This window comes from Gorilla gorilla, chromosome 1, assembly GCF_029281585.2.
Source record: "Gorilla gorilla gorilla isolate KB3781 chromosome 1, NHGRI_mGorGor1-v2.1_pri, whole genome shotgun sequence".
In the NCBI taxonomy this organism is placed as follows: domain Eukaryota; kingdom Metazoa; phylum Chordata; class Mammalia; order Primates; family Hominidae; genus Gorilla; species Gorilla gorilla.
The window spans coordinates 232,800,815-232,816,108 of record NC_073224.2 but is presented as its reverse complement, the minus strand read 5'-3'; the positions used below and the strand labels follow the sequence as shown (position 1 = coordinate 232,816,108).

General features: G+C 39.5%; 1 protein-coding gene across 17 annotated transcripts in view; it reads left to right on the top strand.

Moving 5' to 3' along the window:
* Positions 1 to 15,294, top strand: part of PER3 (period circadian regulator 3) — a 60,837-nt gene that overhangs the window by 17,609 nt on the left and 27,934 nt on the right. For 9 of the 17 annotated variants that reach the window (XM_055383616.2, XM_031013582.3, XM_031013580.3 and 6 more), the window contains exons 9-13: positions 1,159 to 1,265; positions 1,804 to 1,960; positions 6,976 to 7,081; positions 7,974 to 8,102; positions 8,519 to 8,669. In XM_055383616.2, coding sequence (XP_055239591.2) covers positions 1,159 to 1,265; positions 1,804 to 1,960; positions 6,976 to 7,081; positions 7,974 to 8,102; positions 8,519 to 8,669 — 650 coding nt within the window. The remainder of the gene's footprint in view (positions 1 to 1,158; positions 1,266 to 1,803; positions 1,961 to 6,975; positions 7,082 to 7,973; positions 8,103 to 8,518; positions 8,670 to 15,294) is intronic. The other 8 variants (XM_031013588.3, XM_055383641.2, XM_031013586.3 and 5 more) reach the window with 1 other exon arrangement.

Here is a 15,294-nt window from a genome sequence, read left to right as displayed (position 1 = left end):
ACCACACCACACATAACTGAAAAGCAAAAATGTCAGAAACATTTTCTTGATAATTTTTTATTAAAAAAATTTAACATCTGAAAATCAGTGTATTTGATAATGTCTACCCTGAAACCAAACAGTAATGTGTGAGATACTTAACCTGTATAAAGTAAGAAAATTCAGCTAAATATAATTCTAAAAATAGCTTAAATCTCTTGTATTAGAAAATATTTGTGGGTTTTTACACAGGGAAAATATTTACGGAATCCAGTTTTTTCTGAGGCATCCTTAGTCTTACCATCGTAAGTTTCCCATGAACCTTTATCCTGAAACTATTTCTGTGTACTAGCTGTCTGTCTATCTGATATTACCTTTTGGGTGACATTGTTTTTTGTTTTGTTTTGTTTTTGAGATGGAGTCTCACACTGTTGCCCAGGCTGGAGTGCAGTGGTGCGGTCTTGGCTCACTGCAACCTCCACCTCCCTGGTTCAAGCAATTCACCTGCCTCAGCCTCCCAAATAACTGAGATTACAGGCACACACCACCACACCTGGCTAATTTTTTTATATTTTCAGTAGAGATGGGGTTTCACCATGTTGGCCAGACTGGTCTCGAACTCCTGACCTCAGGCAGTCTGCCCGCCTCAGCCTCCCAAAGTGCTGGGATTACAGGTGTGAGCCACCATGCCTGGCCTAGGTGACATTGTTTTTATGTAATTTTAATTATGCTGTATGAATTAGCAACCTGCATTATTCATTTAACATCATCAGCATCTTTCTACGTTACGACGTGCTTTTTGTAGACTTTTTAAATGGCAACATAAACATAATTATGGAGGGCATCAGAGTCCTCTAAGGAACTTGCTAAAAATACAGATGCCTGGTCTTATTTCCAGGGCTTCTGATTTAGTAAGCGTACAGCGAGACTGTGGATCTGTATTTTAGCAAGTTCGCTAGATGATTTTGATGCAGTGTGTCAGATAACCAACATGTGTTAGATTATACAGCCATTTCCCCCAGGATGGGCACTTGGGTTCTTTGCTGTTTTTATAAATGCTAAGATAAACAGCTTTGCATAAAATCGTCTCACATTTAGAATGAAATACAGAAGTATTTTTAAAAGTATATAAGAATTACCTGATGAGTATGCCACCTGTGTTGTGTCTCTGTATCCCAGAGCAGTGCCTTTGCTGGGTTACCTACCTCAGGACCTGATTGGAACATCGATCCTAAGCTACCTGCACCCTGAAGATCGTTCTCTGATGGTTGCCATACACCAAAAAGGTCAGGACCTACTCCTTTATAGGAGGAAATGTTTTTCTCTCATTGATTTGTTCTAATTTTTCTTTTCATCTCATTAGAGCACAACCTTTAACCAGAGAGGCATCACATTGAAACTGCTAAAGCAATTGTTTTCTATTTAAACATACTAAAACAGGCCAGGCACAGTGGGTCACACCTATAATCCCAGCACTTTGGGAGGCCGAGGTGGGCGAATCGCCTGAGGTCAGGAGTTGGAGACCAGCCTGGCCAACATGGTGTAACCCATCTATACTAAAAGTACAAAAATTAGCCAGGCATGGTGGTGCACGCCTGTAATCTCAGCTACTCAGGAGGCTGAGGCACAAGAACTGCTTGAACCTGGGAGGCGGAAGTTGCAGTGAGCCAATATCGTGCCACTGCACTCCAGCCTGGGCAACAGAGTGAGACTCAATCTCAAAAAAAACCACTAAAACATTTACAAATAAATGGCTTAAAAAGGACATTTGTAATCAGTATCTGTGTTTAGTAAATCCTATTTTTGTCTTATTATTTTATATAGTTTTGAAGTATGCAGGGCATCCTCCCTTTGAACATTCTCCCATTCGATTTTGTACTCAAAACGGAGACTACATCATACTGGATTCCAGTTGGTCCAGCTTTGTGAATCCCTGGAGCCGGAAGGTTTCTTTCATCATTGGTCGGCATAAAGTTCGAACGTAAGCCAGTCAGTTTTCATATTTTCTAAAACATCTCTTGTATCAAATAATATTCCTTAGCTTATTGACTGCCCTCTGACTCAATTGACACATAAACTAAATAAAGCACAGATTTGTTTTCGGTGCTTTGGGGAGATAGTTTGACAGTGTGTACCATGAGCCTTGAAACAAGTCATAATATCAGCCTTAAAGTAGCTTAAATGTCCATCATTAAGTAAACTCTGGAATATTTGCTTGATGTATTATTATATTGGTCAATGAAAATTTTTGCAGAGATCACATAACATGGAAAAATATTTGATTTTTAAATACAAAAATCGGCATACAAAATTATTTATACCTATGATTATAATTATGTTAAAACGAACATACTATGAAATAAGGAAAAGAGAATTGAAAGGAAATAAAATATGAATTTTGGTTAAGTATAGGTACTAGGACCTACAAGTGTTTTTTTCTTTCTTTTTTTTTTTTTTTAAAGATCTCTTTAGTGAGCATGTAAAACTTTTTATATCAGCCTTCCGCCATCAAATTCCACTTGTTTGTGTCTTTTTTTTTTTTTTTTTTTCTTTGAGACAGGTTCTCCCTCTGTTGCCCAGGCTGGAGTGCAGTGATGCGATCACAGCTCACTGCAGCCTTAACCTCCCCTGGCTCAGGTGATCCTCCCACTTCAGCCTCCCAAGTAGCTGGGCCCACAGGTGCCTGCCAACACATTCAGCCCTTTCTTGTATTTTTTGTAGAGATGGGGTTTTGCCATGTTGCCCAGGCTGGTCTCAAACTCCTGTGCTCAAGCATCCTCCTGCCTCAGCCTCCCAGAGTGCTGGAATTTTGAAGGTACGAGCCACTGCGCCCGGACTGTGTCTATTTTTTAATACTTCTTTTCCTGCCAGCACAGCTGACACCAGCTTGTTTGCTTGCTGTTGCCCATCCACGTAACAGCATCATGTGGAATGGAACGAGACCAGCCCGGCCCACGACTTCTTGTAGGCTACAGTACCCCTACCCCTAGGCCCTTGAATCTTTAGTCTTTTTTTTTTTTTTTGAGACAGGATCTCAGTCTGTCACCCAGGCTGGAGTACAGTGGCCTGATCGCGGCTCACTGCAACTTCCGCCTCCTGGGTTCAAATGTTTCTCCTGCCTCAGCCTCTCCAGTAGCTGGGATTACAGGCGCACGCCACCACACCCAGCTCATTTTTGTATTTTTAATAGAGACAGGTTTCACCATGTTGGCCAGGCTGGTCTCGAACTCCTGACCTCAAATGATCCACCCACTTTGGCCTCCCAAAGTGCTGGGCTTACAGGTGTGAGCCATCACGCCCAACCCTGTGGTCCATTTTTAATTGAACTCTAGGCCTTTTGACCTGGCTCTAGGTTTCCCTTTGATGTCTATCTTTTTTAAGCATGGAAATTCTACTTGACTCCAGTATCATGCTGAGATCGAGAAGTTATGTTTTTTGGTATCTTGTTATACAGCATTGTCTACATGAACATGAACCTGAGAACAGTAGATCTACCAGTAAGACGTATTTGATCACCTATTAATATTACAGTAGAGATGATGCCAAGCCATGGTGAGAAGAGGTCTCAAGGTTGCTCTTACCTCTTTCTACTCCAGGGTTTGGCCTCTCCGCAGAGCATGTGTAGAACTTAATGGAAGAAATGGGCTCCTGGCCGCCCTAACTCATGAGACTGATTTGTGCTAGAAAACGAATTTGATTATTAAGAAATACAGCTGCCAAGTAATTACCATTGGTATTGCTCGGAAAGGACTTTGTCCCTTCTCCCCACCCCATACACCCCAAGTACAGAAACCTATTGGGAAATGAGCATGAAATCCTATGGTTGCTTGGCATGAATGTAGGAAACTGCAGCCAGTAAGATGCCTTCATGAGGCTTCCATCTGGGGCTCGTTGATGGTCTGTGTTCCCCCACCCCAGTCAGGGTTAAAGATACGGCCTGGATTTCTGAAGCTCTCTTTTCAGTTCTTTGATGAAATATATGTGAAATTACGCAACATATAATGAATATTCAGAATGTTTTCAGTATTTTAAAAAATTACACTGGTATTTACATCTTAACAAAGATTATGTGAGGGAAAGGATTTAAGGTCTAGTAGGTATTAATCTTGCTCATAAAATATTAATTATTCATTATATTTATAAAGTATAAAGCTCTGTGTAAGACAGTGTGCCGGGCCTTGTGTGATGGTAATCAAAACGTTTTCTTTACCATCAGGAAACCCACACTGTAATGGGAGAGACAGTAAATAAAAATGGCACTGTCATATATAACTAGAGTTTGGTAAGTGTGACAGTTGAAATGGGAAGGGGGCTGCAAGACTGTTTAGCAAGGGACCCTGCCTGTATCGCTCTCAGTCCTTCCCAGCAGCACTGTGGGCAGGCAGGTCAGGTGTCCTTAGCTCTCATTTTACAGGTAAAATCCATACTCAGTAAACTAGAGTAGCCTTCCCAGGGATCACTTCGGGAGGAGTGAAAGTGGAGACTGCAGCCAAGTTTTCTCTCTTACTCCTACTTCACTTCACATACACAGCAACGTAATAAATACTTCATGGCCTTTTTGTTGCTATTTCATGAAGGCTGTCTCCTTATTGCCTGCAGATTAATCAGTTTTGCATTACATAATTACTGATTTAAAATACATTTTAGTGTCTCATGCTTATAATCCCAGCAATTTGGGAGGCTGAGGCAGGAGGATCACTTGAGGCCAGGAGTTCAAGACTGGCCTGGGCAACATAGTGAGACCCCATCTCTACAAAAAATTTAAAAACAAAAATTAGTTGGGCATGGTGGTACGTGCCTGTAGTCCCAGCTACTTAGGAGGCTGAGGCAGGAGGGTTGCTTGAGTCCAGGTGTTCAAGGCAGTAGTGAGCCAGAATTGCACCACTGCACTCCAGGCTGGGCATCAGAGCAAGACCCTGTCTCTTTATATATATATATATTACATACACACATGCACATATATACACAATTTAGTTTTGTAGAAATTTTCACAACTAGGAATATGTAAATCTCATAAAGCAATCTGTTCTATTTCCATTTCACTCAAAAAACAAATTCCAAATACCTCTGAAAGGTTTTCAAGCTCACAATGTGTTTATATTAGGAACCAGGTGTACTTTTATTCCCAGATCAATCAATCTTATATTTGTTCCTTTAGCAAATATGTAGTGGGTGCCTGCTATGGACCAGACACTGTTCTAGGTACTGAAGATCCAGGAGTGAACAAAGTAGACAAAATACCTCACCCCGTGGCACTTACCTGGCAGTGGGATATAGGGAGAGACAGTTACATAAAACATATAGTGTGTCAGGTTGTGAAATAAGGTTATATATTCAGGTACTGCTTGCCACAGACATATGGTGTACCTGACGCCATGCAGATAGATATTGATCTAGATACAGTCTAGATGCTAAAGTAGAGAAAGCCGACTGGTGCAGCTGTTCCACTGTGATGGGAATGTGCAGGGTGAGTGAATAGTCCCTACATGTGGAGATATTCCTGACTGCTTTTATGACAGTGTCAGCATCCTATGATTTTCTTGATAATTTCTGCCTTTGGGAAACTGTTTCAGTTTTTAGGTAACTGAGCTGCATGTATCAGTTGAGAAATGGCAGGCTGGCATAATGGAAAAAGGACAGCCCAGGCTTGGGGGTCAGATGTAGGCGGATTCAAATCCTAACTGCTGCTTCTCGGTTATGTGAACTTGGGCCAGTTCCTCAGAGTACCTCATCCCCTGACTTTGTGTATCCGGGATAATTCCTACTTTCTGGGTTGTTGTGAGAACTCCGTGAGCTGATGCAGCTGATTCAGTATGCCTCACGAATGGGACTTGCTTTACCAAGGTACCCACAGGCAGTACAGTGTGGTGGCACACAGGGTGGACTCTGGAGCCCAGACTCTGGTCCCTTCGTGAACACCTGCTTCCCCCTTACCTGCCAGGCCACCTGGAAAAGGTATTTAATCAGGTGAAGGAGAAAATATGTATAAAGCACTTGGAATAATAAAGATTTTCAAAATGTCAGGTATTCTTGTATGTTATAATAACTAGTACAGGCCGGGTGCAGTGGCACACTCCTGTAATGCCAGCACTTTGGGAGGCCAAAGCGGGTGGATCACTTGAGGTCAGGAGTTCAAGACCAGCCTGGCCAACATGGCGAAACCCCGTCTCTACTAAAAATACAAAAATTAGCCAGGCGTGGTGGCGTACACCTGTAATCCCAGCTACTCGGGAGGCTGAGGCAGGAGGATCGCCTGAACCTGGGTGGCAAAGATTGCAGTGAGCCAAGATTATGCCACTGCACTCCAGCCTGGGTGACAGAGCAAGACTCTGTCTCAAAAAAAAAAAAACAAAAAAACAAAAAAAAAACTAGTACAGTGCCTGTCACATAGAAGGTCCCAAGTAAATATCAGTTCCTTCCCTTCTTTGTAATCCTCTCTGTTGGCATATGTGCCATTCACTGTATTCAGGTCATAGATTGAAGATGTTCTAAAATTTGAGTATAAATAAGACCGAAGGTATTGTAATAGCTACATTTTCACCACTAGGGTGGGTTGCAGAACCGTCTTAATTAGATAGGTTAAGTGTTAGGTGCAATAAACATTAAATGTTGTTTGGAAAACTTGGGGTCTTTAAAATTCTTAGAGTAAGTTACAGTTACTCAGTTACTGTCAAATTTTGAAACCAGTTATTTGCTGAAGATATTTTAGTAGCTAAGGAGGTTACTTGTCCCTGATTTTAGATTTGTACATATATAGCACTGAAACCATTACAGAAAGATGAGTGCTTTAGAGAAACTTAAGGGGCCTGTTAATGTCTCATTTGTTTCTTATTATTTTCTGTACCTTCATGAATAGAATTCTAGCCTCATATTTTCTCTTTGGAGTCAAAGAATTGTTTTGTAAAAGCATAGATCTATTCTTGGAATAGTCTATTAAAAATCACTTTCGACTTCATTTAAATTGTTTGACTCAGTCTCTCACTGGGCATTTTCTAGGAGCCCACTAAATGAGGATGTTTTTGCTACCAAAATTAAAAAGATGAACAATAATGACAAAGACATAACAGAATTACAAGAACAAATTTACAAACTTCTCTTACAGGTAAGGTGAGATTTTTAAAAATGCAAAGTTCCCTGAATTGTGTTTTGTTTTAATGCTCAGTAAATTCACTTCACAAAAATAAACTGTAAAGGGAGACAAATCTTTGCCCTCTACATTCCAGAAATTTTTCTTTCTCTTTTCGTTTTTAAATTAAATTTTATTCTTTGTTCCTTATTCTGTGTTACACAGAATATTTTTGTAAGAACCCATTGTAAGACAGCAAACCATGCGACTGAGAGAATTATTACATTCCAAAGGCACCAGTGTGCTCAGCCTTTGGGTTTTGGCTTCAGGATTTTTTAAATAATTTCAGTTTTAAAGATGGGAGGAGAGGGATGGTAGGTCTCAGTTTCTCTTAACTATTGTAAGGTAAAAGTGGGAAAATGTATGTGTTGAAATAACTAAAGGTGTTTTCTACAAGAGATTCAATGAATAAGTGGTAAATAGAACTAATGGTGTCAGGTAGAGTAACTGTCCTCGGTGGTTTTCAGAATGTCTCCCATAAAATCTCTAGGGTGCATGAAATACCTGCCACGTTCTTGGAAAAAGTATAATATATAGTTAGTTTGTTCTCTCTATTCTAAACTGGGCATAAAGAACTAGAGTTTATTTTCCTGTTTTAAAAAATTAATTATACTATGGCTTTTTAACAATATGTTGTCCTGGAAATACCTACCTAGACTAGAACATAAGACCTTGCCCTTGAGAATTGCCGAAATGACAGAGGAGTGCCTTTCGTGTCAGCATCAGCATTAAAAGTACCAACCTGCACACACCTAATTTAGTATTTCAGGAATTGTCATCTTAATTTTTACATGATTCTAGATGAGCTCTGCGGTGGCTGCATTTGAACACCCAGCAATTCTGGACTTGTTCCTCTTTGTCCTTCCAGCCAGTTCACGTGAGCGTGTCCAGCGGCTACGGGAGCCTGGGGAGCAGCGGGTCGCAGGAGCAGCTTGTCAGCATCGCCTCCTCCAGTGAGGCCAGCGGGCACTGCGTGGAGGAGACGAAGGCGGAGCAGGTGCATGGGCTTATGTCACATTCTTATACAGGCATCGTGTTTTCTGTACTACCTCGGTTCTGCATGTGGTGACATCTTAGTATATATTCCTGACTTGAAGACCTCATCTGATAACAGATATTTTCATCCATTTTGGTTTGGAAAAAAAAGTCTGTAAAAAGAAAATATCACCTTTGGAAAGTGATATTTGAATTAATTGTATGCGTTCTAAAAATTAGCATATTGTGAACAGATTTATTTAGAATTTGTTGGTACCAGTATACTGTGGCATGGTGCAGGAAACTGAATTAAAGCGATTACTGTGCTTCAGTCATTATATCTTCAAAGAAACAGAAGCTAAGTGTATTTTGTTTATGTATCTTTTAGTGGACATTTTTATAATTTTTGAAACATATTTTATCATTCCTTTCCCTAAGATGACCTTGCAGCAGGTCTATGCCAGTGTGAACAAAATTAAGAATCTGGGTCAGCAGCTCTACATTGAGTCAATGACCAAATCATCATTCAAGCCAGTGACGGGGACACGCACAGAACCGAATGGTGGTGGTGAGTCAGCAAATGGTGGTGGTGAGTCAGCCGGCAGCCCCAAGGATCTCCTTCCATGGGTTGTCACTCTCTGCATAGACGTCACGTATGTGATTCGTGAGCATAAAGTCATGACCCTGTGTTGCTGCTTTTCATATTTCTTGATTTGCCTAGATAGCAATAGTAATAGCAATAGTAGTAATAATAATGGCAGCAACAAATACTGTTCTGAAAGGAAATGGTATTAGAATGTATTTGTAACCGTTGCAGTTCACTTTTACTGAAGAATTAACTTCTCTGTAAATACCAACGAATTATAGATTTCCCTCCCTACATGGGCATCTCTTTAAACAAAAAGAGTGGATTTTAGAATGCATTTTAAATAATAAAGTATATTAAAATGAAAATCCCTTTCTGTCATTTCAAACAGAAAATCTTTGTGACCTAAATTCAGTGAAAAACTTTGGCTCTTTTCTTGACATGTATTTACGTTTCTCAAATACGAGGTAAGGAGCACTCAAAAAGAGCTGGATCAGTAGTAAAACTGGCATCATATTGAAAAGTTAACCTAGTTGCATTGTATGGCATAGGGGATGTTCAATAATATAGAAATCAAATTAGGTTGACATTTAAATTTAGCTAACTTTCCCTTCATTTTTCTTCCTGAATGTTAATATAACTTGGAAGTTGTGATGGATCTTGGTCACTAAATGTTACTAACCTCTATCATTGTCAAATGTAGACGTTTTACACAGTGGGGTGAAATTTCTAAGGTCAATAATGATAACAGCTATATGCTTCAGGACTTGACATGATTTACACCACAGAAAGTCAAACTGCTGCTCCCATAGGTGACATCACTGGGAAGCTTCTTAGTTTGTACTGCTGTAACAAAATACCTGTGACTAGATAATGGATAAAGAACAGAAACCTATTTCTTACAGTTTTGGAGGCGAGGAAGTCCAAGATCAGGGCACCGGCAGGTTCAGTATCTAGCGAGGGCCAGGTCTGTGCTTCTCAGAGAACATCACTTCCTTGAAGGGGACAAACGCTGTGTCCTCACATGGCACAAGGGACAGAAAGGCAGAAAGAGACTTAGCTAGTTCCTTCTAGCCCTCTTGAAAGGTTGCAAATCCCATTCATGAGAACAGAGTCCTCATGACTTTGTCACTTCCTAAAGGCTGTGGCTGTTCACTGTCACATTGGGTTTTAAGTTGCAACATAGGAATCATGGGGGACGCACACATTCAAACCATAGTAGAGCCCATTGGACTCCCCAGACAGAGCAAGTCCTGTTCTTTCATTTTTTTTCTTTTCACCTCAATGGAAGTTGAGCATTCCATTGGTTTCTTCTGCTGTTACATGTAAGGGCACAAGATAGGAATCACAGCTGCTTTTTTTATTGTCCCTTGAAACCCCCACATTTCTCCTCTGCAAAAGAATTTATCTTAAATACAATTTTTACTATATAGATTATTATTCCATGTCCTAGCAGAGAGAATTCTTTTAGGAGGTTTTTAAAGCTAAAGTGTCTAAATGTTTTTCTCATTGTCTGGTCCTGCTAGTCCTGCTCACAGCTGCCTGGGCCTAGGATCTCATGGTAGTATCACAGTTTCACACACTGACCTCTGTCCTCATCTCAGTATAGCTTCCCTTCTCACTTGCTGCATTATTCAGTTTCTTATCATCTACCATGGATCTTGTAATGCCATCGGTACTATTTTTTTTTGAAGGCTATATCTTTAAGTAGATGGCAATATTCCATCATTGACTTTTTATAAAATTGAAGCTGCAGGTGGCCGGGTGCAGTGGCTCATGCCTGTAATCCCAGCACTTTGGGAGCCCGAGGCGGGCGGATCACGAGGTCAGGAGATCGAGACCATCCTGGCTAACATGGTGAAACCCTGTCTCTACTAAAAATACAAAAATTAGCCGGGCGTGGTGGCGGGCGCCTCTAGTCCCAGCTACCCGGGAGGCTGAGGCAGGAGAATGGCGTGAACCTGGGAGGTGGAGCTTGCAGTGAGCTGAGATCGCGCCACTGCACTCCAGCCTGGGCGACAGAGCAAGACTCTGTCTCAAAAAAAAAAAAAAAAAGAAGCTGCAGGTAACTCTGTGTGCTTATGCAGCTACTTTAGAAACTGAAATGTTCCCACTCCTTAGATAGATTCTTACATTTGGCTCTAATAGCACACACAGGATGTGACTTTGGAGAAGAAGGAAGATCTCTTGCCATTTGGCACAGCTTTGGAGAACCAATGTTTCTGGGAGATCTTGATTTTATTAACATTTGGAGACCTACAAGTTTAAAGAGCTACAGAAACCTTTATACTCTTTGCTTGAGAGACATGAGGATGCAACTTAAAAATGTTATAATTTAAATGTTAGAAATTGACTAGAGATATATACCAATGAAAAGGAAAATGCTTAGTTAAGCATGATCATTGTTTACATGTGTTATAGGAACTTAAGTTTAAAATGTATATTTTTCTTACAACCTAAGAGCAAATAATGCTTTAAAGAGAGATTTTAAAAGTTAGTATGAGTTAATATGGGAGGGCAAGGAATAACAGGGATATGTAAAGCCCCTTCAGCTACATGTACAGAGGCCAACTACAAGAGACATCATTGAGGAAATCTGGGAAAAGTAAGTGTCCATGTCTAGGGTGATGGAATGTCTGAGTGAGAGAAGATGACCCATAAGTTGAACAGGTTCAGAGTGAGATTGCTTCCAGTTTCTGCTCAGGGATGTAGAGAGCCAGAAACAGCATCACCCCAAACTTAACAACAGAAAAATCTAGATGAAAGGCAAGTTCAAGACCTTTCTTGACTTCAGAGTGCTGAGGTTACAGAGCAGCCAGCAGGCCTAAAATCTAAGGAGAGAAACATATTTGCAGGGAGGAGCAAGATGCAGCACTGGATTCCAGTGCACCAACAGCCTGAGTCAAGTAACTTGCAAAAGACAGACCCTCTCCAAGGCACAATGCCAAGGAAAGACCAAGAGCTGAAAGTGGAGCAGATACTGAGAAAAAACAAAAAAATTACCCACCAAACCAGCTACCAGCTGAGGCAAGAAGTATAACTAGAGGAATTTGAAAGCTGTTTTACACGCTGTAGAACCATTACAATACTCAAACCTGGCCTAAAAAATAGATTAATTCAGAGGTCTAAAAGAAGGAAAGGCATGCCCAGTCTCTGTGTCCTTACACAAGTTACACAGTTCTCAACAAGAAATTATGTAGCATATGATGGGCAAGAAGGGAAAAAAGAAACCTCCCAAGAGACAAAACCATCATCAGAACAAGACTCAGAGAGGACACAGAAGTTGGAACTATCTGACAGGGAAAGTAAAATAATTATGAATGATGTATTAAAGGCTAGTGGACAAAGTGGGCACCATGCAGGACCGGGTGGGTAATCGCAGCGTAGAGATGGGCATGAAAGAAACCCTCAAATGGAAATGTAACATCTGTAACATCAATGCCAGAGATGAGGAACGCATTTGATAGCACTCAACACAGCCTGGAAAAGAATCATTATTCAAGCTGAAACAGAGAAAGAAGAATGAAGCAAACAGAATAGAGCATTCTAAGAATTTGGAGATAGCCTCAAACTGTCCAACACAGGTGTAATTGGAATCTCAGAAGAAATATTTGAAGAAATAACAGTCAGGAATTTTCTACTGAGCCAAAGACCATCAAGTAAGTTAAATACGGAACAAAAACAAAACAAAACACTTGGGCATATCATATTCAAACTGATGGAAAAAAGAAAATCTTGAAAGCAGAGAAAAAAGACAGATTACATACAGAGAAACAAAGATAAGAATTGTAACAGATATTTCTTCAGAAACCATGCACGCTAAAAAGACAATAGAGTAGCATCCTCAACCAGAAAAACTGTCAGCACAGAATTCTATACCTAGTGAAAATGATATGTAAGAAAATAAAGGTGATATAAAGATTTTCTCAAACAAAAATCATGGGAATTTATTTCCAGCACACTTACTCCACAAGAAATGCTAAAGGAATTTCTTCAGACAGAAAGAGTATGATACCAGACCAAAAACTTGGATCTACACAAAGAAGTGAAAAGCACTGGAAAGGGAATAAATGAAGATAAAAGAAATTCTATTTTTTAATTTTTAAAATTAATCATAAAGATAATGGACTAAAGCAAAACCAGCAAACTGGCTTTATAGCATATATAAAAGTAATCTTTGTGACAACAATACTACAGAGGGTGGGAGGAAGGTATTGGGAATATACTGTTATTAGGTCCTTATACTGTATTTGAAACAGTATTTTATTATTTGGAGGTAGACACTGAGTACTCAAGAATATATATTGGAAACTTGAGGAAAACAATTCAAAAATATTTTTTAAGTATAAATAATAAGTTAATAGAGGAGGTAAAATGGAATTTAAGACAACCCAAAATGGTGGTCAGAAACCAAATGGACTGAAGCCAGGAGTGGTGTCATGTGCCAGCTACTAAGAACACTGAGGTGAGAGGATCACTTGAGCCCAGGAGTTCAAGTCCAGCCTGGGCAACGTAGCCATACCTCATCTCTAAAAATACTTAAAAATAAATAGCAAATGGAACAAACAGAAAACAGCTAGTGGCTGGCATATTTTAATCCAGCAACATCAGCAATCACTAATGTACTGAATATATGAATCATATTCAATCCAGTTATTCATATTCAATATCAATAATCTCCATACACTAATTTCCAAGACTGAAATCGTCAAATTGGATGAAAAGATCCAGCTACATACTATCTACAAGAACCCATTGTGAAAATAAACATAGGTTAAAAGCAAAAGAGTAGAAAAGATATACCATGCTAACACAGAAGAAAGTGGGAAGCTGTATTATTACACAAAGTAAACTTCAGAACAAGGGATGTTAGTAGAGTTAGAAAGAGAGACTGTATAACAGATAAAGGAGTTGATTCCTTAAGAACATAGAACAGTCTTACATGTTTATGTATCTAATATCAGAGCTGTTTATTCTCTAGCCATAATGGATTAAACTAGAAATCAGTAACAGAGGTATTTAGAAAATCCTCAAATGTTCAGAAATTAAATAACTTCATACTTACAAATAATCCACAGGTCAGAGAGGAAGTTTCAAGGGAAATAAAAACATTTTGGGCCGGGCGCGGTGGCTCACGCCTGTAATCCCAGCACTTTAGGGGGCCAAGGTGGGCAGATCACAAGGTAAGGAGATCGAGACCATCCTGGCTAACACGGTGAAACTCTGTCTCGACTAAAAATACAAAAAAAAAAAAAATTAGCCAGGTGTAGTGGCACACACCTGCAGTCCCAGCTACTCAGGAGGCTGAGGCAGGAGAATTGCGTGAACCCAGGAGGTGGAACTTGCAGTGAGCCAAGATCCCACCACTGCACTCCAGCCTGGGCGACAGAGCAGAGTCCGTCTCAAAAAAAAAAAAAAAAAAAATTGAACAAAATGAAAAGAGTACATAAAATATGTGGGATATACCTAAAACACTGCTTAAAGGGAAATTTATAGCATTGAATGTTTATATGGAAAAAAGAATGGTCTCGACTCAGTAATCTAAGCTTCCTCCTTAAAAATAAGAGAAAAAAGAACAAATTGTATCTCAAGTAAGCAATAAGAAGGAAATAATAAAGACCAGATATCAATGGAATTGAAGAGAAACTAAGTTAAATCAAAGGGTAATAAAATTAATAAGTCTTTAGCCATACTGAACAAAAGAAAAGAAAGGAAGGACAGGTTGGGCTTTATCCAAATTTAAAACTTCTCCTTTTTGAAAGAGACTGATAATTATGGCCATACCACCCTGAACCCACCCAATCTTATCTGAAAGGCACTGATAAGACAATGAAAAGACAAAATAGTTGCAGATGATATATACAATAATGAAGTTATATCCAGTGTACATAAAGAACGCTCAAAACTCAAGAAGACAACTCAATTAGAAACATTTTTCCAAAGAAGATACATAAACAGTAAATAGCATATGAAAAGATGCTGAACCTAAGTCATTAGACAAAAAAAATGTAAACCATATGAGATAACACCACACATCTGTGAGAATGGCTAAGTTTTTTTAAAAAACTGACAGTACCAAGTGTTGACAAGGACACAGAGTGACCAGAGCACTCACCCATTGTTGGAGGTAATGCCAAATTGTACAGCCACTTTGGGAAAGTTTGACGTTTCCCATAAAGTTAGACATACTCTTACCATGTAACTTAGCAATTCTATTCCTAGTGATTTACCCAACTAAAATAGAAACTTAAGTTCACGCAAAAACCTGTACATGAATATTTATTACACTGTTACTCTCCAAACACAGAAACAACCCAAATGTCATTCAGCAGGAGAATGGATAAGCTATGTATATCCACACAGTGAAATGCTACTTAACGGTGAAGAGAAATGAACTTGATTCACAGACCATTGTATATATAAATCTTAAATACATTTCATTAAGTGAAAGAAGGCAGAACCAAAAGGTTACATATTGTACAATTCCATTCTGGAAAAGCGTTCTTTCTGGAATGCTCTAGCTCTGGAAAACAGATCAGTATTTACTATGATTGGGTAGAGAAGGAGGTGACTACAGAGGGACAGCTGTAAGGACATTTTTAAGTCATGGAAATGTTCTTTTGGTTAC